The sequence below is a fragment of the Nomascus leucogenys genome, chromosome 8 (genome assembly GCF_006542625.1).
Source record: "Nomascus leucogenys isolate Asia chromosome 8, Asia_NLE_v1, whole genome shotgun sequence".
NCBI classification, from domain to species: domain Eukaryota; kingdom Metazoa; phylum Chordata; class Mammalia; order Primates; family Hylobatidae; genus Nomascus; species Nomascus leucogenys.
This window is the reverse complement of record NC_044388.1, coordinates 53,460,398-53,482,295: the sequence shown is the minus strand read 5'-3', so window position 1 is coordinate 53,482,295 and position 21,898 is coordinate 53,460,398. Positions and strand designations below refer to the sequence as shown.

The window sequence follows — 21,898 nt, the reverse complement described above, 5'->3', positions numbered from 1 at the left end:
AAGCGCATATGTAAGGAGCACATCAGAAGCTCTGGAGAGGCAAAGTCAAGCCTTTGAAGGGCATAGGCCCAAGCACTGGCTGCCCAAGAGAAGCCCCAGGCCCGTCTCTCCTGGTAGCATCTGCTCCCTGCAGGTGCTGGCGGCGTCACCTGGTCATGCAGGTGACATGGGGCCTCACACAAACAAAAAAATGTAAATAAAAGCAAGATTGATGAGCTTGGTCATACCCCATGTAGTAGTTCATATCCAGAGTCGTGTGAGAACATCGGAAGTGTGGACAAAGAGGAAACCAAAAGAACAGTAAGAGAGTTCAAGAGACGTGTTCACAAAATGGTCATGAGGAGGGAAAAGAGGAGGGAGGCATCTTTTCCAAATACACATATTTGTGACTGTCACTTCCTCTCAAGGAGCACTGAAATCTCCAGATATGATTTCCTTCCCTGAGGAGGAAAAAGTTAAAGGTGGCTCCTTTTTATCTGCCACCTGTCAGCCAGGCAGTGTTGTCACTTTGACTTTCTTCAAAGAGATGTACTCTGCCACTATGAAGCCCAATAGTTCCATTTACTCCCGAGTGAGGGGTGAGCTAGGGACGTGATTTTTATCTACGAGGCCACAGGGCATTCTTATTTTGCAACTCCATATCACCCCTACGTACAGCTGGGAGCAGGGTGTGAGCAGTGATGGGTGCTCTGCTTCCAGGATATAAATGTCATCACTGCAATCCTCTTCACTATTGGCAGCTTCTATAAAATATTTCTCTGCAGACAGTAAGAAACCTAAATTTGGATTTTCACTTAATTTTTATTATTCCAAGCAGAACCAAATTTGCTTTACAGAGAAATCAACAACTGTAAGACACCCTCTCCCATTGCCTGCCCAGACTCTTCCTCATCCAGGTGCTGATTTGTCTACCACCAAAAAAATTGTAAAGGATGGTGTAAATGTCAGTTTCCGGGTTTCATACTATCCTATAATTCGGCAGGATGTCTCCATTGGAGGAAATAGGGTGAAGGGTACAGGGACCCTCTCTCTACTATTTTTTGCAACTTCCTGTGAATGTATATTTATTTCAAAATTAAAAGCAAGGGTTAAAAATAGTAAATTGTAATGTAACAATGTTTTTATCACAGGTTTTTAAAAACCCACTAAAAATAAAAAGGAAAAAAGGATGATACAGATCACACTGTCCATAAGAAAAATAACGTAAGCTATAAATGCAAACTATACATGTAATTGTCTAGTTGCCACATTTTAAAAAGCAAAAAAGAACAGGCAAAATTAATTCTAATAACATAATTTCTTTAACCCAGGATATTTAAAATGTTGTCATTTAAGCAATACAAAAAAAAATTAACGTATTTTGCTTTTTTTCTTACTAAGTCTTTGAAACCCAGTCTGTATTTTACACTTATAGAACATCTCTGTTTGGACCAGCCATATTTCGAGTGCTAAATAGCCACATGTCCAATAGAATAGCACAAGTCTAGACAGTATTGGGGCTATAATTGCAAAATCTTTAATGACTTTTTAACCTAAAATTTTTAACATCTTTATTGAGATTCACATACCTTAAAATTCACCCATTTAAAGTATATTATTCAGCCGGGCATGGTGGCTTATGCCTGTAATCGCAGCACATTGGGAGGCCGAAGCAGGTGGATCACTTGAGCCCAGGAGTTACAAGACCATCCTGGGTAACATGATGAAACCCTGTCTCAACAAAAAATGCAAAAAGAGGCCAGGCGCGGTGGCACATTCCTGTAATCCCAGCACTTTGGGAGGCTAACGTGGGCAGCTCACTTAAGGTCAGAAGTTTGAGACCAGCCTGGCCAACATGGTGAAACCCCATCTCTACTAAAAATACAAAAATTAGCCAGGTGTGGTGGCGGGTGCCTGTGGACCCAGCTACTTGGGATGTTGAGACAGGAGAATTGCTTGAACCCGGGAGGCAGAGGTTGCAGTGAGCCAAGATCATGCCACTGCACTCCAGCCTGGGTGACAGAGTGAGATTCTGTCTCAAATAAATAAATAAATAAATAAAGTATATTATTCACTGGTTTTTAGTGTACTCAGAGTTGTGCCAGCATCACTACAATCAAATTTAAAACATTTTCAGCACCCCAGAAAGAAACCCCATACTCATTTGCACTCACTCCACATTGCTTCCCACTTGCCCACCCATCCCCAGCCACTAACCTGCCCTCTGTCTCTATGTATTGGCCTATTCTGGATATTTCATATAAATTGAATCATAACAATATGTGGCCTTTTGTGTTTGACTTTTATCACTTAGCATAATATTTTCAAGGTTCATCCTTGTAGCATGTATCTGAACTTCATTCCTTTTTGTGGCTAAATAATATTCCATTGTATGAATATACCACATTTTATTTATTTGTTCATCAGTTAATATGTATTTGGGCTGTTTTCACTTCTTGGCTTTTGTGAATTGTGTTGCTGTGACCATCTTCGTACACGTTTCTTAGGCGTATGTTTTCATTCCCTTGGCTGTAGTTGCTGTACAGAATCATTCTTGCACTGTACTTCCATTGCTTTTTCATGCATTTCTCTTGGCTGTTATCTGCCTGCTGTCTGCATTCTTCAAATACCTGAGCATTTCTAGCAGCTACACTGCCGATCTCCCCGGGGTCTTGAAGGGTTTGTTTCCATTCCCCCCGAGCATTATACTCAGTTGGTGCTGGTGGCCTGGCTCTGGCCGGGTCACTAGCAAAGTTCCAAGGATGTGAAGGGCTTTCATCACTGTCTTCCAAGGGAGAGGAAGCCTTGCGTTTGCACAGCTCCAGAAGAGTCATTGTTTTGCATCAGAAGAGCTTAGGATACTTCTATCAAAAAATAAAGGAACTAATCTTCTTATCTAAAGGGCTCAACTTGGTGGTAAACTCTGCAGCTTTCTATAACAGGGTCCCAAAGGTAAGTGACAGGAACATATTACTCTAATTCAGAAATAAACCATGTGAATGGTGAAAGGCGATGTCTTCGCAAACTGCCCAGAAGGAAGGTCTTGTCCCACCAATGGGCAGTATCCTCAGGGTTAGACCCAGCGTCAGTGTCCCTTTGTCTTGATGCTGAGAGGAGTGGATCAGCCACCTTATTTGAACCAAAATGCACATCAGAAATGAGTCCAAAGGAAAGCCACTTATTGCAGGCTGAGTTTGTGGGATTCAGGGGTCAGAATGAAAACCCAGAGCTTTTCTCACTGAGCTTATCATCAAAGCCTTTAAGGTTTGCTTTGCCTAAAAAGAGCTGAGTCCCTCAGATATCTCAGTTTCCTAGTTCATATGAGTACATTAGAACATCTTGTCCCTAAACAGCATGAAGAATGCTCCTGGGAGGGGTGCCTTCCTCCGCCAGGCTCAGCTGCAGGCTTGTGGCAACTCCATGTGTGGTGACCACTCTGGGATTCTTGTTGCTATTCTGCCACGGCTTGCCCTGAGACCTTACACAAGTGCCTCCTTCTCTTGGAATTCATTCCTTCTTTCAGCAGAGTGGCTGAGGCGCCATGCGAGGCTAGGAACAGGCCAGGGTCACTGTGCTCGAGGAGCTGTCAGGTGCATGAGGGTGTTTGCTCACAGCCTGGGCCATGGGCTCCATCCCGGCTGCCTAGACCAAAGGTTCCATGTCGAGGCAACCAAAGCAAGTGATAGGCCAGGACTAGTTGATTGGAAGAGGGAGGAGAGCTTGGGGAGGGCCTGGCATCCAGCCAGGGAATGAGGATTCCATAGGAGTGAGCCATCCTAGAAACCACTGGAGGTTTCTGGGCCATGGTTTGATGTGATGAGCATGTGTCTCTAGAGGGATGACTTCAGCAGCCATGCAGGTGCAGCAAGGTGGGGCACAGGCCCCTTCTCCTTACCATGGCTGCACCAGCCACATCAGCAAGGCCAGGAAGATGCCCACAGGTCTCGTATGAAGGTGACCGGCTTCCCAGACTCTTGGGAATAGTTTCACTAGGAGATGAGGGAAGCTCTGCACTGCTAGGTGCTGGGGACATGAAATGGGCTCATCACGACTTCAGGGAGCTCACAGTCTCATGTCGGAGACAAACGCCAAAACCACACAAAGTATATTGACAGCCCAGTGTGGCTGGTGCTGGATGGTGACAGGGCACAGTTGTGAATACCTGGAGCAGTTTTCCAAAGCGTGGTCTGCCGCCTTGTCCCAGATCTACTAACTCATAATCTCTGGGGTGGCAGAGAGCCCTCTGGTAAATCTGACACCCACTGCAGTCTGAGCCCTGCCGGCCGAGGGAGCCAGGCAGGGAAGTGGGTCAGAGGGACACTTGCTGGTTGGAGGGCCAGCCCCTGTCAGGATGAAGTCTGCTGCCCGCTGTTGATCCTTTGTTAAATGGCTACCTGCTTGCAATCATGGTGATTGAAGTCGAATCCCATCTCCCTGAATAGAGGTGATTGTCGCTTGCAGATCCACCCATGAGGGACGACTATTTTCTGAAGTCACACTTTAGGCCAGTCGGGGGCATAGGCAAAAGGGGGAAATGGAAAAGAGGAGAAAGAACAAAGAAGCAAAGGACACAAGAACTCATTAAAGCCCTGTGTCTGCTAGGAAAGAAACCTTTTCTCTTAATTTTCTTAAAACTAGAAAATAAGGCTGGACGCAGTGGTTCATGCCTGTAATCCCAGCACTTTGTGAGGCCGAGGTGGGAAGCTCACCTGAGACAGAGCAGCGGGGGCAGCAGCAGGAGAAAAGGGGACACGTTCTGGTGCGGAGGCCGAGGCCTCTGGGCCGGTGTGTGGAGCCCTGCAAGTGGGTTCTTTTCCCTCTAGGTGTTTAACTGGGAGGGGTGTCCAGTCAACTGGGCCTCAGGGACCACACGGGCTGTGGAGCCGCCAGCCAATTCCCCATGCCCTAAGACAGCCCCAGGGGCCCGGGAGGGAGCTTGCTGAGAGAGAGCATGTGCCCACCCTCTCCATGGCCCTGGGAGAGCAGAGGACTACCAGAGAGCCACCACAGTTGGACTGGCACCAGAAACAGGAGGCCCAGCTCCCCACCTCCCAGACCCCAGTGTCGTCTGAGGCTCCCATTCACGTCATCTTCACCTCTTGCAGCACGTGGCTGTTCTGTGCAGCTGTGTGTGCATCTCCCCTGCAGAATGCTAGAGAGAAACTGCACTGTGAGTGGCTTGATCGTGGCCTGTCACCACAGACCATGGCTTCCTTTTCAGGGACAGCCCAAAGTCTTACTCTGAGGTCCTCACGCTACAGGTGACACTCAAAATACTGAACTGCCATGGGCCGTCGGCATGGGCCCCTCAGAATGGAATCTGGTCACACTAGAGCAGCAGGCCCACCAGGCCGGACGGGAGCCAGGGCACCCCAGGAGAGGGAAAAGGGAGGAGGGCGGTTTATTAAGTAGGGGCTGTGGGAACGGCTGGAAGTTGTTCAACTTCTGACCACAAGGCCAGAACATGCTGGCTGAACGTCAGTTTTGTCCTATACCCTGGCCAAGGGTCCCCTTCCCCCAGAAGTGCTTATATGTATACTCAGACATCTCCTAGATCCTGCAATGTGGGGGTCCTGCAGAAGAGCTTAGGAGCAGCATCCTCGGGGGTGAGTCATGTTAACCAGGGTGCTGCCTGTTCCCTGCTCACTGCCCCCTGCCCCACCACTGCTGACTCCCCATGTCCCACCCTCTGTTCTCTCTCTCACCTCCACTCTCCATGACCAGCTCTTCCTGAGGGCTTCTGGGAACAGAGCTGCTGCCTTCCCAAGGCTGGGGTTGGGATGAGGACGTGTGTGCTGGGCGCGGGTCAAGTATTCTCAGAGCACCGGGCCCACCGCTCCAGCCCAGGCCCTGTGGCTCAAGGCGATGTTTTTCCCTCTCACCATTTTGGGGCTCCCTTCAGCCTGACTTCTGGGTGGGGGGAGACAGAAGGGAGCCCAGGTAGTTGGGTGTGTTGGTATACATATGACCTCAATATCGTTAGCCTGTGACATCATTCCTGGAAGGCTCCCAAGCCCTGGGCGATTGAGAGGGTGTTGCTGGTCATGTGTTTTCAATCCGTGGATGTCGGGTAGCAGCTCCTGTGGGAGGTGAGCAGAGGAACACAATGCAGCCATTGGGAAGAGAGAGTTGGGTCTGTGCGTGCTGATGTGGAAGGATGCCTGGAATGCTGAGCGTGAAGGAGCGTGCGTGCTGGGAAACCATGCAGACGGGGATGTCTGCCTTGTTTGTCTCTGTTGGTATTCACCACCATTTCTTGCATGAGCCAGATGTTGGCCCACGAGGGCAGAGGTAGGACAGCTGCCTCCAGCCATGGCATGCTTTCAGGAACAGGTGGATGTGGGACTGTCCAAGAGAAACTTCTGGAAAGCACTGGGTCGGCGAGAGGAGGGAGCCCAACGGGGAAGGGGCACTCATTGCGTCTCATCAAGGGATGTTGTTCATTCCTGACGATTTGATGCCAAAAAGCATCAAACTCCCCTGGACCACTTATTTAAAGAGGCCAGTAATCAGCACATTTTACAAGCCTGAATTTAAAGGAAAAAAACAAGTATGACTTCTGGTTTCTACTCTGGAAGCCCTGTCCAGTTCTGAGTGTCGTATTTCTGGTGCGGCACCCTTGACTCTGGTTCTGCTGTGTTCGTTGCTCTGGAAATTGTGAAACTTCTCGGAGTGGTGACATCTCAATGCCACCCTCCATCTGGAAGCCCACAAAGTCAGGAACTTCTAGAATCAGATTAGTGTGGGTGATTATTCTCTGTACCGTCCAGCCAAGCAGGATGCTGTCAGTCATCACCAGATGAAGGTGACAGGCAAAACCAGAGAGGCAGTCCATCTTTAAGTCTCTGCAAACAAGTCGTCTGGGGGTGGGCGAGCAGACTCAGGATGTGCCTTTTTCCCGCAGGTTTCTGCTGAGCTTGCCTGCTCAATTATATTAGATTAAAGCAAATATTAAAACCAGAACTGGTTCAAGTTGACTTTGAAAAAAGGTGTCCCTGGAGGAGTAAAATAGCAACAGGCAGCCTGATTGCCCCAGAAAGTTTGTCAAAGATATATATACCCCAGAGCAGGTGGCAAACACACCATCAAGAACTTGCTCATTCCCCAGCACACATCCCAGGAAGGATCAGCCTCAGCATTTGCGTCACCTTGTAGCTAATTGTAGAGGGGCCAGGATTCTGGCCTTGCCACTGTGGTTTTGGTGGCATGAAGCAGAGTTCAGGGACAGACATGCAGCTGAGCTTTGGTCTCTCCCCAAATGCAGGAGTGTGACCTCTGATGGGACATTACCTCTGGCGGTTTGCCTGGGCTCTGTTGTCGCCATCCCAGGGAAATGCCAGGTTTTCCTCTGACGTGATGTTTGGGCCCTGAGTTCTGCCCAGTTCCCAGAAGGGCCTGGTGACAGTTGCAGCGGTGCTGACATGTAACATGGTGTGTTGTTTGGATGCTTTTGTCTCCGGGATCCTCTGTTGTGCAATGCTGCATTGCCAGCTCCAGGGGACTCCTGGCTAGTGGCCGGCACTGTTTGCATCCACTCTTCCCATGTGGCCTTCTCTGCACTGACCATCGGGGTCAGGGAGGTAGCTGTCTCCTGTTTTATAACTGTCTTCCCCACCCTGAGCAGTGGTCTAGACCAGCAGATACAAATCACGCATAAAACCCAGCTCCTCTAAAGTACAGGTGTATGTATAGAAGACAGGAAGATATTCCCTGCCTTCAGCTAGCAGTATAGCAGGCGATAGCATCCTATAGGAACACCGTAGGGTGCAAAGACACTTCTGTCCCCTGGTTTTGTAGTCCATGGCCCTATGTACCCAAAGTACACCTGGTAGGAAAATAGATACCCTGGTTTTTTGCTTGTTTTTTTGCAAAAGTATGCACTCCATTGCAGGGCAGGGGTGGAGGGAAGGAAAGCCAGGTAATACTCAAAAAATAAGTGCTAAGCCTGAATCCCCTTAGATGAGCACTGCTCCTCATTCAGGGACGCTTGTCAGAAGCAAGGAAGCAGTGACGTGTGCCCCCGCCCCCCAACTACCTCCCTGATGAGAAATTCCACAGGTAGGGCTGGGCCACCTAGGTCCTACTGAGAGGCGAAGCCAGCTGGACTTCCTGGGTCGAGTGGGGACTTGGAGAACTTTTCTGTCTTACAAGAGGATTGTAAAATGCACCAATCAGTGCTCTGTAAAAACGCACCAATCGGTGCTCTTAGCTAGCTAGAGGTTTGTAAAACGCACCAATCAGTGCTCTGTAAAAATGCACCAATCAGCGCTCTGTGGCTAGCTGGAGGTTTGCAAAATGGACCAATCAGCACCTTGTAAAATGGACCAATCAGCAGGACATGGGCAGAGACTAATAAGGGAATAAAAGCTGGCCACCCCCAGCCAGCAGCAGCAACCCACTGGGGTCCCCTTCTATGCTGTGGAGGCTTTGTTCTTTCGCTCTCCACAATAAATCTTGCTGCTGCTCACTTTTTGGGTCCACACCACCTTTAAGAGCTGTAACACTCACTGTGAAGGTCTGTGGCTTCATTCCTGAAGTCAGAGAGACCATAAACCCACCAGAAGGAACAAACTCAGGGCACACTACAAAGCAGACCCCGTGGCTCCCGTGCACAGACCTCAATAGGAACCTCTGCCTTAACATGTGTGCCCATTCAAAGAGGACTCACTCCTGCAGAGGGAACAGAAAGCTTGTGAGATGGGAACCACTGTTAGCTGCCCACGACTTTGGGCTCTTTGAGATCCATTAAAACACTTTCATTCCCAGCCGGGCATGGTGGCTCATGCCTATAATCCCAGCACTTTGGGAGGCCAAGGTGGGTGGATCCTGAGGTCAGGAGATCGAGACCAGCCTGGCCAATAAGGTGAAACCCCATCTCTATAAAAATACAAAAAAAGCCAGACGTGGTGGTATGCACCTGTAGTCCCAGCTACTCAGGAGGCTGAGGCAGAAGAATCGCTTCAACCCAGGAGGCAGAGGTTTCAGTGAGCCGAGATCATGCCACTGCACTCCAGCTATAGTTTCATTCCCTTTCTTATGATGATGTGGAATGTCACAGATGCCATAGAAAGAGACCATCACATGGTGGGCCTTGCCTTTGTTTTTTGTTTTTCGTTTTTTTTGTTGTTTTGTTTTTTTGGAGACAGAGTCTCATTCTGCCGCCCAGGCTATAGTGCAATGGTGCAATCTCGGCTCACTGCAATCTCTGCCTCCCATGTTCAAGCGTTTCTTCTGCCTCAGCTTCCAAGTAGCTGGGATTACAGGCATGGGCCATCACGTCCAGCTAAATTTTTTTGTATTTTTAGTAGAGACGGTCTTGTCACGTTGTTCAGGCTGGTGTCGAACTCCTGGCCACAAGTGACCCACGCGCCTCAGCCTCCCAAAGTGGTGGGATCACAGGTGTGAGACACCACAACCGGCCTTTTGTAACTGAACGTAGACATTCAGAAAGACAACAAGCCAGTGCAGCATGCTGACAAAAGTGGATAAGAGTGAGGGAAACCGTGTGTTCATGATTGAGGCAGACACTCGAGAATGAACAAGGGCTCTATCTATAGTCATCCAGGGACAGTGGATGTGTACTGGACGTGTGGTCATGCTGATGAAGAGTGCACGCTCTTGCACCTTGTTTCTCTCTTGTCTCAACAAGCAAAGATGAAACATATTAATTATTAACTGTGACACGGGATAGTGGGAAGGGATATGAACTTGCTCATCACTCTGCCAGCAACAACATAGAGGAAATAGGAGGCCAACTCCCCACCGCCTCCCTCCACATTAAGAATATCCCATATCTAACATTCAAAGCTTACAGGAAGGATGGAGATGGAGTGTGTACTGGGAGAGGGAAGGCAAAAAGATGCACCCCTGGCTTCTTTGAAATGGCCTTCTTTCTCAGCTACCACACTTCGTTGGAGATTGAAGTTTCAGTAATCCAGTTCGGATGATCCCTTCAGGCACTCTTCTGTTGCATAAAATGGTGGCAGAATTAAAAGTAGCAGTGTTACCCTATTATATGTAAACATTTTGAAAAACAAGCCTGCTGGATTCTAAAAAGAAAAAAGGTTGTGTGGACTGAGGGCTATTTTTAGAGGAACACCATGTGGTCGATATTCGTAAGTTTGGGTTTCACAATACTTCTTGCTGCTATACAGAAGAGACTGAAAAAATATAGACATAAACTCATGTGTCCCTATTTCAGTGTGCTTTTTTTGAAAAATTGGGAAATATAAAAAGCATGATAAAAATGGTCTATTTGACAAGTAAGCTTTTATCGCTGGTGACTTGACTGTGACAAGGCTGTGGCAGTGCCTCTGCATGCTGGGATCTCACCAGAGACAATTGCTGCATGAATTGCAGGCAGTGTGAAAGGATGTCCAGCCTTGTCATAAGCCAGAGGAGGGGCACAGATGTCATGCTTACCTTCCTCAGTGCAGGTGACAGGAGCAGGCAGTTTAGCATGTGCCATCTGAGACCATATGCTGAAATCCTACTATCAAAAATGTATTGGCCAGGCATGATGGCTCATGCCTGTAATCCTAGCACTTTAGGAGGCCAAGTCAGGCGGATTACCTGAAGTCAGGAGTTTGAGACCAACCTGGCCAACATGGTGAAAGCCTATCTCTACTAAAAATACAAAAATTAGCCAGGTGTGGTGGCACATGCCTGCAGTCCCAGCTACTCAAGAAGCTGAGGCATGAGAATCACTTGAACACAGGAGGTGGAGGTTGCAGCGAGCTGAGATCACATCACAGCACTGCAGCCTGGATGACAGAGTGAGACTCTGTCTCAAAAAAAAAAAAAAAAAAAAAAATATATATATATATATATATATATATATATATATATATAGTTTTGGTGGCTTAAGGGGATTTTTTGGCCTTCCAAAGCCCCCATGAAAGTGTAGCTGTCTTAGGAAAGTGCAGTATCTTAAAAATATGCTTCTGAAACTGGATGTATCCGAAGGTACTCAAAGGCAACAGGGTAAAAACAGTGCATCTTCTTGGAGGGTCAGGGTTACTTGTCAACTTAGAGGAAAAAAAAAACTGTTAAGAGACTGGGTCGTGCTATGTTGCTGAGACTAGAGTGCAGTATTTATTCACGGGTGAGATCATAGAGCACCACAGCCTCGAACTCCTGGGCTCAAGCAATCTTCCCACCTTAGATTCCTGAGTAGCTGGGACTACAGGTGTGCACCAAGGTGGGTTTCCCTACCACATCTGGCAGGGAAAACATTTTTATACGAAAATAAGCACAAATATGCTATAGAGCAGAGTACACCATTTACATGAAGATCAATACGAGACTTCCAAGAAATATTCTGGCTACCACAGCCCCTTTAAGCTAAGTCTCAAATCCCCAGGAGAACGATTTTTTTTTTTTTTTTTTTTGAGACAGAGTCTCGCTCTGTCGCCAGGCTGAAGTGCGATGGCACTATCTCAGCTCACTGTAACCTCTGCCTCCCGGGTTCAAGTGGTTCTCCTGCCTCAGCCTCCCAAGTAGCTGGGATTGCAGGCGCACACCATCACACCCAGCTAATTTTTGTATTTTTAGTAGAGACGGCGTTTCACCATGTTAGCCAGGATGGTCTCAATCTCTTGACCTCGTGATCCACCCGCCTCAGCCTCCTAAAGTGCTGGGATTACAGGCGTGAGCCACCGCGCCCTGCCCATGCTATGCATCTCGACAGAGACAGGCCTTGCACAAATCTGTGCATGTAAGTAACGCTTAGCAGGCCCTCGCCAGGTGCCTAGCACTGTGCTTATTTAATCTTACCAGTAGCGTGAAGATATTTCATATATTGGGGCCCTGGGAAGGAACTGGGGAAAATGGTAGATTTTCTTCATATCTAGTATTTTGTTTGATTCCCATAGCAACTTTGCGAAATAGGCAGGAAGTGGCAGAGGCAGGAGTAGGATCCCAGCCCAGGGCTGCGTCCGTTCCCCCTTCCCCCCCTACTCCGCTGGCAACTGCGCCCAGCTTCTGGGACCTCCATCAGATAGAGATGTTTTGTGGGGATGGCTGTGCATTGCTTCAGAAGAGTAAGCGGTGAAGACCTGAAACATTGTACCCAATTGTATTTCTTACATCCTGCTCCTTCCTCCCCTGCGGGTTGTCTAATGAGTCTCAGAGCTCTTAAGTGTTTCTGGGCCATCTAGTCATCCCCGGCTACTGGCAGTTGAGTAATCTGTGTACTTTCCCAATGGACTCTAATGCCAACTCCCTAAACTTAATAGAATAAAAGTGTGATCAGCTTTAATGACCAATTTATGCACAGTAATAGTCTGATGTGGCTGTATAAGTCAATTTGGGATTCTGGAGGGACTGCAACTTGAAGGTGTTAATTGCACTACCTTACTTCCGTTGACCAGACCCTCTCACCTGCAGCTTGGAGCATCGTTCTCTGCCGTTAGCACCACAGCATCAATCCCGGCCAGCCTCCTGTTGTGTGCTGACACATTTTACAGCCCAAATAAATGCAATAGAACTGTTACACAAACATTTATTGCCTCAACTCCTTACCCCTCATTGAGATAACTTTTTAATATTTCCTCCCTGTGTGAACTGAATATTTCCCCTTCTTCTGTAATGGCTCTGAAAATCCCATATAGCCCCGGATTCTAGCCTTAAACCCTCTGCTGGGCCAAATTTAAATCATTTGATTTCACTTAACGGTCAGTGAACATTCTTTTTGCAGTAAATGGTCCTACCGCTGTTTTTGTTCACTTGTCTTCATCAGTTCTGTGTTTCCACTTGTGGCTCACCATCAGAGTACTCTGTAATCACTCATCTATCTGGATTTTAGAGTCAGCGGGCACAGACCCTTAGAACCATGGAGTATGGGACTGATATTTTTAGTTGTCAGGTACTTTCTGAGCACTTTCTAGGTGTCTGGCACTGTCCTAAACTGTGCTTTGAAGGCACCTAAGTCAAGTAACATGATCCCTTCTCCCTCCTCCCCTCAGTCACCAATGCTCATGTAGGGGAACTGAGGCAGGCCCACTTACCATTTCAGTATAGGGACCATGTGGGTGGCCCCAATATATGCAGCATATATATTCAGACAGACATGCATCTCTATATCCTCTTAATAGCATTCACATTGTAAGACCTGATGCCGTTAGTTTTTTACCCCCCCTCAACGGCCATAAAATTGTCATACTGGAATGGGTTTTTTTTTTTAATTTAATTCAAACTTCTGTCAAAGCAGACTATAAATTTGGTTAGTTTTGATTTCAAGTTTCCTGAAACTTGGCTCTTCAGATTGCCCCCCAGTTCTTCATTCTGTGGGTTTCCTTTGGGGTCTTTTCCATGGGGCCGATCCCACCTCACAGCTACATGCCTTACAGGAGGGCACCCCAACCCCAGAAGTGTCATCCTCTACATTGGTGGACTTTGTGAAATAAACATGATGGTAACTGCTGTAATGGGGGCTTTGGTAAGGAACACAGCAGAGGGCCACACAACAGGAGAATCCTGTGTTCTTGTCTAGCCGCCGCATAGAGAATACGGCCTTTAGCACTCAGAGCTCACACAGGGAGCTACGTGGGGAGAAGCGTGTTTGTTCTGCGGCATGAGAAGTGTGCCGCCAAAGCCTCAAAGGGGCCACCAGAGGGAGCGTCAGCCGGACAAACAGACCTTCTGGAAAGTAGTTTTGCAAGATCCATCAGTAACCATCAAAATATTCACTTCTGTTTATCCAATAATTCTACTTCTAGAAACCTTTTATAAGGAAAAAAACAGATTTAATAAAAGGTTATATATAAGAATGATAATCCTAGCATTAAGTGGAAACAGTCTAAATGTTCATCATATGGGAGTGATTAAATAGATTATGATATATCTTTACAATGGAGTATTATACAGTTACTGAAAATATTCCTTAAAAGAACAGTTAATGACATAAGGATTATAATATAAAGTTAAGTTAAAAAGCAAGTTATGTTATGATCCCACATTTAAATATTGTGTATATATACACCACGTTTTAAATCTCTACGTGATTTAACAGACTAGACAAAAATACCAAACTATTAATAGCCACATATCCAAATGCAACTAAATATTTAGAGCAAGCTTGTCCAACCCACAGCCTGCGGGCCACGTGCAGCCCAGGATGGCTTTGAATGCGGCCCAACACAAATTCGTAAACTTAAAACATGAGATTTTTTTTGCAATTTTTTTTTCTTTAGCTCATCAGCTTTCGTTAGTGTTAGCGTATTTTATGTGTGGCCCAAGACAATTCTTCTTCTTCCAGTGTGGCCCAGGGAAGCAAAAAGATTGGACACCCCTGATTTAAAGAGAGAAAGAACAGAATCTTTATAATTTCCTGTGTAGCTTTTTTAAACTTTGGAAACAGCTACAGTAGGTACCTGTTGATTACACCTCCCCAGGTGATAGGGACATTGTTTCCACTTGCCACAGGGCACAGATCACCCCCTTCTCTGCACCAGCTTTCGTTTCATTAGTCCTGTGATCGCCCATTAAAATTCTCATTGTGCATTCAGGTCAGTAAGGATTGCTTTAGCTGTATGTAGCAAGAAGAGCTGGCACGGTGGCTCCCTGGTCATCAAGCACTGAGGCCCCACCTTTCTGCCCCCCAGCCTTAGCGTGTAGCTCCCGTATCACACTTACCTTACAGTGCTAGATATCCGCTGGTGTTCCAACTATCAAGTTCATATTCCAGGCAGAACGGAGACAAACGGGGGGCACAGGCAGGCAGCTGAGTGCCCCCATTCTGAGGCAGCCCACTTTAAAGAACTGTCCTAGATGCTCCAGCCATGATGACAGCTGACACCTCATTGGCCACCTCTAGCTGCACAGGAGTCTGGAGAGTGTAAACTTCTAGATGTGCACTGACCCCGTAAGGAAAAAGTAGAGATGGATGCTGGGCAGGCCACAGTTATCTCATGTGGTTATCTCAGATTTTCATAATGTAGGCTCATAGTTACAGTGATGTGTAGTTTGCGTTATGAAGAAATCACTGATTAGCCAGGCATGGCAGCACATGCCTGTAATCCCAGCTACTCGGGAGGCTGAGGCAGGAGGATCACTTAAGCCTAGGAGTTCAAGACCAGCCTGGGCAACATAGTGAGAACCTGTCTCTAAAAAAAAAGAGAGAGAGAAAAGAAAAGAAGAAATGGTTGGGACCTGGTAGAGGAGCAGCATTTTGGAGAAAGCACTGGACAGAGATCAGAAGATCTGGGGTTCATGTCTTTATGTCTATATGGATTGATTTTTCTGGGCCTTCATTCTTCACCAAAAACTGAGGGCAGTGATTCTTACAGCATCCACATGCAGCAGTCTTGAACTTGCAAGGGTGGGTCGCCCTTCAGTGCAGCACCCACGTATTCCTCTGGCTGCCCCTCTATAACTTCTGCCACTCCTCCTTCCAAGCTGGAATCACCTCTCACCTGCACTCTTTTTTTTTGGGGGGGGGGGGGCGGAGTCTCGCTCTGTCACCCAGGCTGGAGTGCAGTGGCGTGATATCAGCTCACTGCAAGCTCCGCCTCCCGGGTTCAAACCATTCTTCTGCCTCAGCCTCCTGAGTAGCTGGGATTATGGGCGCGTGCCACCATGCCCTATATATTTTTAGTAGAGACGGGGTTTCACCGTGTTGGTCAGGCTGGTCTCAGACTTGTGATCTCGTGATCCACCCGCCTTGACCTCCCAAAGTGCTGGGATTACAGGCATGAGCCACCGCACCCAGCCTCACCTGTACTCTTACTGGTCCCTTAACTGGGTCCCCTCGCCACAACTCTCTACCTCTTCTTTGCCTTGACCCGAAGACAAGGTGATCTTTTTAACCACAGATCTGGGTGGGTTGGTACTCCATTTTTAACATTTTAACAGCTTTCCATTCCCTCCAAGTGGAGCATGGCATCTGTGTTCTGGACCTACCCCACTTCTCTTTTATTCTCTCTTCTCTGCCTTCTCCACCCCCATCCTCACCCTCACCCTCCTGTATCCACACTCATCCCTTTTCTGTCTCTGACAGGCTCCACGTCCAGTCGTGTCATGGGCTTCTCACCCCTGCCCCAGCTCCAGCCTCTGGGCTTCTGATCTCCCCCTCCCTTGAGGCTGTCTCCTCTGAGAAGTCTTCACTGACTCCCTCAGGCTGAGTCACATCTTCTAGATCCCTCTAGTTCTGTGTGCCCTCCTCTGTGCTAGCACATTCCAGATGCTAGGTCATTTATCTCAATTCTTGTCTGTTTTCCCTTCCTGGACTCAGATTTCTGCAGGCATTAATCACATCTGAAAGTCTCACCCACACAAGGTGCCTGGAACAAGAGGTGCTCACTGCTTGTCTGCAGAATGGCTCAGGGCTGGAGCTGCTCTTCCAGGGCTCCTTCAGGTTTTCTGGGTCTTTAAACACCTGCGCACTGTGTGCTGTATATGCCTTTCACTTGTAGGAAAGAGCCCTGCCTGCCTGTCCGTCTTCGCGGCAGAGCCATTTGCTCTCAGTGCATTGGGCTCAGATTCCTTCTCTCGCTCACTCATCACAGATCTGCTGAGCAGAGTTGTCTACCAGGACTGTGCGAGGCCCAGGGACACAGAAAGCAGTGTTCACCAGTCCTGCCTTTGAGGGGCTCTCGGGGCTGGAGAAGGGAAAACAGACATGAACTGGAGCACGTGACCTCATAGGGACCACACACAGAGACCACACAGATGGTCTAGGTGGCTGCAAAGAAGAGGACAGGCTTCGCGAGCATGCCGCCCAGGCTGCAGGCAGTGACCGGGTGGACAGAAGAGCGCCCTCCCTTCAGGAGGGGGCAGGAAGCCAGTCACCCCTCCTGCTACCACAACACATTTCTCCCCTCCATGTCTGCCACGACTGTCCCTTGGCCAGGTTCCCACCAGCACCCTAGGGACTCCCATGCCACGTAGGTGCTGTACTGGTTGGGGACCTCACACATCTTTCTCTTGACACCGGCCAGCTTTGTTGAGGGCCCAAAGACTGCTGGAGCTGCAAAGGACCATAAAGATCACCTAGAAGTTTCCAGACCTCATCCCACAGGCAAGGAACTGAGACCAGAGGAAGTGCAGAGTCTCACCTGGCAAGTGGCAGAGCCACCCAAGCTGCAGCCCAGCTGTCCTGTTCCTCCATCCCAGGGCCTTCCCAGGGTGCCACCTTTCCTTCCAGAGCGCCAGAAGTAGAACACGTGGATCAACACTGGGTCATTCAGAGACCATGCGGCTGTCATTAGAGGCGTCCCAGATGGATCCTGGAGCCGTGGACAGTGCCTGTAATCACAGAAGCTGAGAGTTGGAAGGAATCCATCTGGTTCAACCCCGGTCTAGCATATACCTTCCTTCTGCATCCTTGCTTTCTGCTCCTCACGGGGACAGAGAACTCACAGCTTCCCAAGCCAGCCCATTGCATTTTTGAACAGGTTTCTTCTTCTGCCGTCCCATAACTCCTGCCTGCCACTAAAGCCTTGAGAAGATGATGGTAAACTCTGTCAAGTACTCGTGAATGTCCAATTGTGGACACTTCAAGGACAGGTTCCTGGTGAATCCCCTGAGAACAATTAAATACAGAGCAAGCTCCCAGGTAACTAAACCATCCGAGCTCTCATACAAAATTGTTTGTATTAGCCTAGTTTTAATTATCCAAAAAGTAATGGTTCCCTTTCTTTTAACGATCATTGGTATTCTAGCCTTTCTTTTCTCAATATCATTTGATAGTGGGTTCATCTATCTGTTGAGGTTAATATATGAAAACAAAACCAGGTACTATTCAGGGTGGAGGACAATGCCAATCCTCCCCTTCTCTGTAGTAGGGTATGGATGGCTTCAGCTCACCCAGCAGCTATTTCAGGTTGTCCAGAAGGGAAGGCCAGAAAAGTCCCTGTGCTGCATTCATCATGACTGTACCGTAGCCCCTGAGAAACCCAGTGCGGGTTCTCACAGCCCTCAAGATGACTTCCGACCTTGCCACCTAAAGTGTGGCCCATGGACCAGCAGCATCAGCGTTACCTGCAGGTTGCGAGAAACGCAGCACCCAGACCCGCCCCATCCACTTGCATCCAAAGTCTTCTCTGTATTAATGAGAGGAAGGGACGACTGAAGACACAGTAGCAAAGCTCATCACTGTGACTTGTTAGGAGTTGTGCTGGAGCGCTCATTCTCTACACCGCCTTCCCATAACTCCTACCTACCTCTTTTGGTTTTTAATTAGGACATTCACTTGCATTTAAAAATACCTGCAAGATCTCCCCCAAATCTCCACTGTCTACTTCTCTTTCTTCTTAGATGACGCGCTGCTCTCGCCTCTTCCTTCGCTTTCCCTTGCACCGCAACACTTAGCAGTTATTATCCATGCCACGGACCTTCAAGATGCCTCTGTGCAAGGGCAGACTGGAGACCGAGCAAATGGCATGGAAAACAGGACACTTCAGATGGACTGCGCGGCTGTCCTTGGTGACAGAGCACCGCTCTTTAACACGTGCTGTAGTAATGACATGATCGCCTTCTGTCCAGGGCCTTCACTTCAAAATAGAGCACTAAGATTGGGGAGGAAAACCATATGAGGATGTTGACCCCTGGCTGCTCTGGGTGGTAGCTGTGGCCTTTAGGAGTTTACCGTCGTTTGCTTAAACAGCAGTTACTCGCCCCGAATTACCCATAGATAGTGACCAACTGGTCTGAAATCCAGATAGACTTGCTAATGATCAGCCCTTTCTTCACCAGTTCCACTTGCTCTTAAAAATATATCACTCAGGAAATGCTTTTACAGAAAAATTGTGGCAAGACCCTTTGTTTCAGAGGAAAGACCTGCTCTAGCCCCAGATGATGGCTCCAGCATCCACCTGGGACAGTGGAAACATTGGGCATTAAGACACTTAATAAAAAGGTCACTTTAAAAAGAAGGGGGCAGGAAAGATAGAAGACAGGAGAGGAGGTTCAGGCACTCAGACAACTGCCCTCAACCCCACCCGGGATGGGCCACGGAATAGGTGTTTGCATTACCCTGAATGCAATGCTTTTTCTACCCCAGCATAGACGGCACCCATTTCTGCACTGTTCTAAAACCCCTTCCCTATGCAAGAATCAGTTCTAAGGGAAGGAAGCCCTCTCAGGAGAGGAGGTGCTGGGCACACATCTGACAGCTCTGCCACCAGCAGGCAGGCGTCGCCCAGCTCAGCACAGCCTCAGAATCCCAGGCTGCAGCCTCCTGTGCTGTTTCAGAGAGAAGGAATGGGTGTATGGATCTCTGTGACTTCTCAGAGAGAGGGAAATGCGGGTTGGATGGTGCTCTAGTGGCTGGCTTTGCCCCACAGTGCATTTGCCGGAAGGGAGCAGCCCTGGGATGGCCGACATTTGTATTAGAAATGTTAGGAAATGTTCTTTCTGACCTTTCCCAGGGGCTAGAGGGCCATGGTTCCTGACCTGTGTCCTTTCTTTGCCTTCAGGTCCACATCGGCCAACTGTATTCAACTGACAAGCTGATCATTGAAAATCGAGACATGCCCAGGACCTAGCAAGCCGGGGACCAGCCACCAGCGGCGGCCAGGGACCACCTTCAGCATCCACTCTGTTTGAGATGGGGGCTCCCAGAACCAGCTTACAATAGCCTTTTGTGCTGCCTGCCCTTTGGGAGCTGATAAACCAAGTCACGTTTGCATTCTGTTGCAGGCTTAATGAAAAAGGACTGCTGTCTTTCCTTGGTTCAAGTGTTAGAATGGAGAGCTGCAGTTCGTTGAGAACAGTGCTGTGTGTTACCGCGTCTCCCTCCACCCCATTCCTATCTTGTACTCATCACCATTGTGTATGGCATTTCTACACTTTGTTTCTTGGTCCTTGACAATAAAAAGAATGATCTCCCTGAGTCTTTGACCCCAGATAAACCCCTCCCGATTAATGCATTTTCATTTCCTACTGATACAAGGCCTGGAGAGGACTGTTGGGGGGCCCTCGGGGAGGGTTCAACCCTGAGACGAGAACTGCCTTGGTGAAGGCAAGTTCAAGCACCACATGAGACTGGGGGCAGCATGGAGTAGGGCAGGGCTACGGGGGTACAAGATGCACCCTGCAACTTATACCTGAGCCCAGTACAACAAAGGTGACGGGTGTGTAGGTGCACACCCAGAGATGGAGCACTGCGGATCAGCAACCTCAGCCCCACCTGGGAGCTTGCTGGAAATGCAGGCGCAAGCCGCTCCCCACACCTGGTGAATGAGAGAGCCCCAGCCTGACCCAAGCCCAGGGCGACTCCCATACCCTGAAGCCTGGGACATGCTGGGCAGCACTGGTGCCCAAATCTGGCTGGTGGACAGAAGCACCTGGAGAGTTGGAGAGCTTTTTAAAAAGACACCTCTCAGCACTTCCCTCTCTGCAGATTCTGACTCAGTAAGTGAGGAGTGAGGCACGGTCATTTTTCTTTATTTCTGAAGCTCTCCCAGTGTTTTCAATGTTTAACTAGTTGGGGAACCCTGCTCTTTAAGTATATTACGGGTAATAAAGATATTGTTTGTATGCATTTATTCTTGGAAACAGATTCATTCCAAACATAGAAAACAAATAACTCACTTGTCATCTGGGGAGTTTACGAGGGACCAGACCTGGCAGAGCGGTTTCTTGTTTCCCTTTGCATACAGTGCTCAGTGGATTTGGCATCTGTGTGTTAAGGTTTGGAACAGGCTCATATAAATAGCACCGGTCCTGGAGTAGCTGCAGCACTGTCACCCCCTCATGTTAACTGACGGTCATGGGAGTGAGCACACGCAGTCTGAGCCCATGTTCTTCTCACCCTCTCATGAGAACTCATGTCTTCTGGTCGCTTTTAGAGAGCATAGATTTGCTGCAATAATGCATTCAAATAGATGCAACATGTAGCCATTCTATTTGGCAGTACAACTTTTGATTTCAGGATAAAGTCTTTTTTTTTTTTTTTTTTTTTTTTTTAAGACGGCGTCTCGCTCTGTCGCCCAGGCTGGAGTGCAGTGGTGTGATCTTGGCTCACTGCAACCTCCGCCTTCTGGGTTCAAGCCATTCTCCTGCCCCAGCCTCCCGAGTAGCTGGCATTACAGGGGTCTGCCACCACGCCCAGCTAATTTTTTGTATTTTTAGTAGAGATGGGGTTTCACTATGTTGGCCAGGCTGGTCTTGAACTCCTCGGCCCCCCAAAGTGCTGGTATTACAGGCGTGAACCACCACGCCCTGCCAATTTCAGGATACAGTCCTGAGCATCTGAAAATAATGAAGCTCTTAGCAAGTCCCAGATCTCTTACCCTCTAACCAGTTCCTGCCTGGGAGCTGCAGTGTTAGAGTACATGCAAAGCCCTTAATTGGGGGAGAGCTGTTGGGTGGACGGTGAACGGAGGTGATGTGGCCAGGGTAATCACTCCCTTCAGCTGACTGTCACGGGGCAGAGCTGCCCGGCCCAGCCCTGTGTGTGGCTCTGGCTCAGGTTTTCCACCTTGCATCAGCGGAGTGGAGTTCGTGGTCACTCAGCAGTGAATGCATCCAACCACGCTACTAACGCACAGCCCTGCCGATTTATACTTAAGCAACTACTACTTGGAACCGAAGTCCAGATTTGAAGCTCTGTGCTAAAGGTATCAAATTGCTAGCAAGGTAACAGCTCCATAAGAGACTTCTCCCACTCCCCCAGGTTTTATGCAATGAGGCAGTCCACCCAAACTTAACGTGGGCTGCAGGCTGTCACAGCAGGTTGCTTTTGTGTTCATTAAACTGCATGAATGGGTTTGAACATGCCCAAAGCCTTGCTAATGCAAACTTAATTTTGTAAAATTAACTGTGCCTTTGGAATCTGCAGAAAGATATAAATCCGAATTCTGTGGCAGGAAACGCCACAAACAGGCCTTGGTCCTCCACATTTCAGGTGTATATCTGGCAGGCAGAGCCTGGCACTGGGTACTCCCCAACTGAGATGACCCAGTATTGATGCTAGAGC

The 21,898-nt window shown here is 48.3% G+C and overlaps 1 protein-coding gene across 1 annotated transcript in view; it reads left to right on the top strand.

Annotated features, from left to right (window-relative positions):
* LYRM4 (LYR motif containing 4) overlaps nt 1-20,465 on the top strand; it is a 150,690-nt gene extending 130,225 nt beyond the window's left edge. Inside the window, exon 3 of the mRNA XM_003272232.4 lies at nt 19,395-20,465. Within this exon, the coding sequence (XP_003272280.1) occupies nt 19,395-19,463 (69 nt within the window). The 3' untranslated portion in view covers nt 19,464-20,465. The remainder of the gene's footprint in view (nt 1-19,394) is intronic.
* The last annotated feature ends 1,433 nt before the right edge of the window (nt 20,466-21,898 follow it).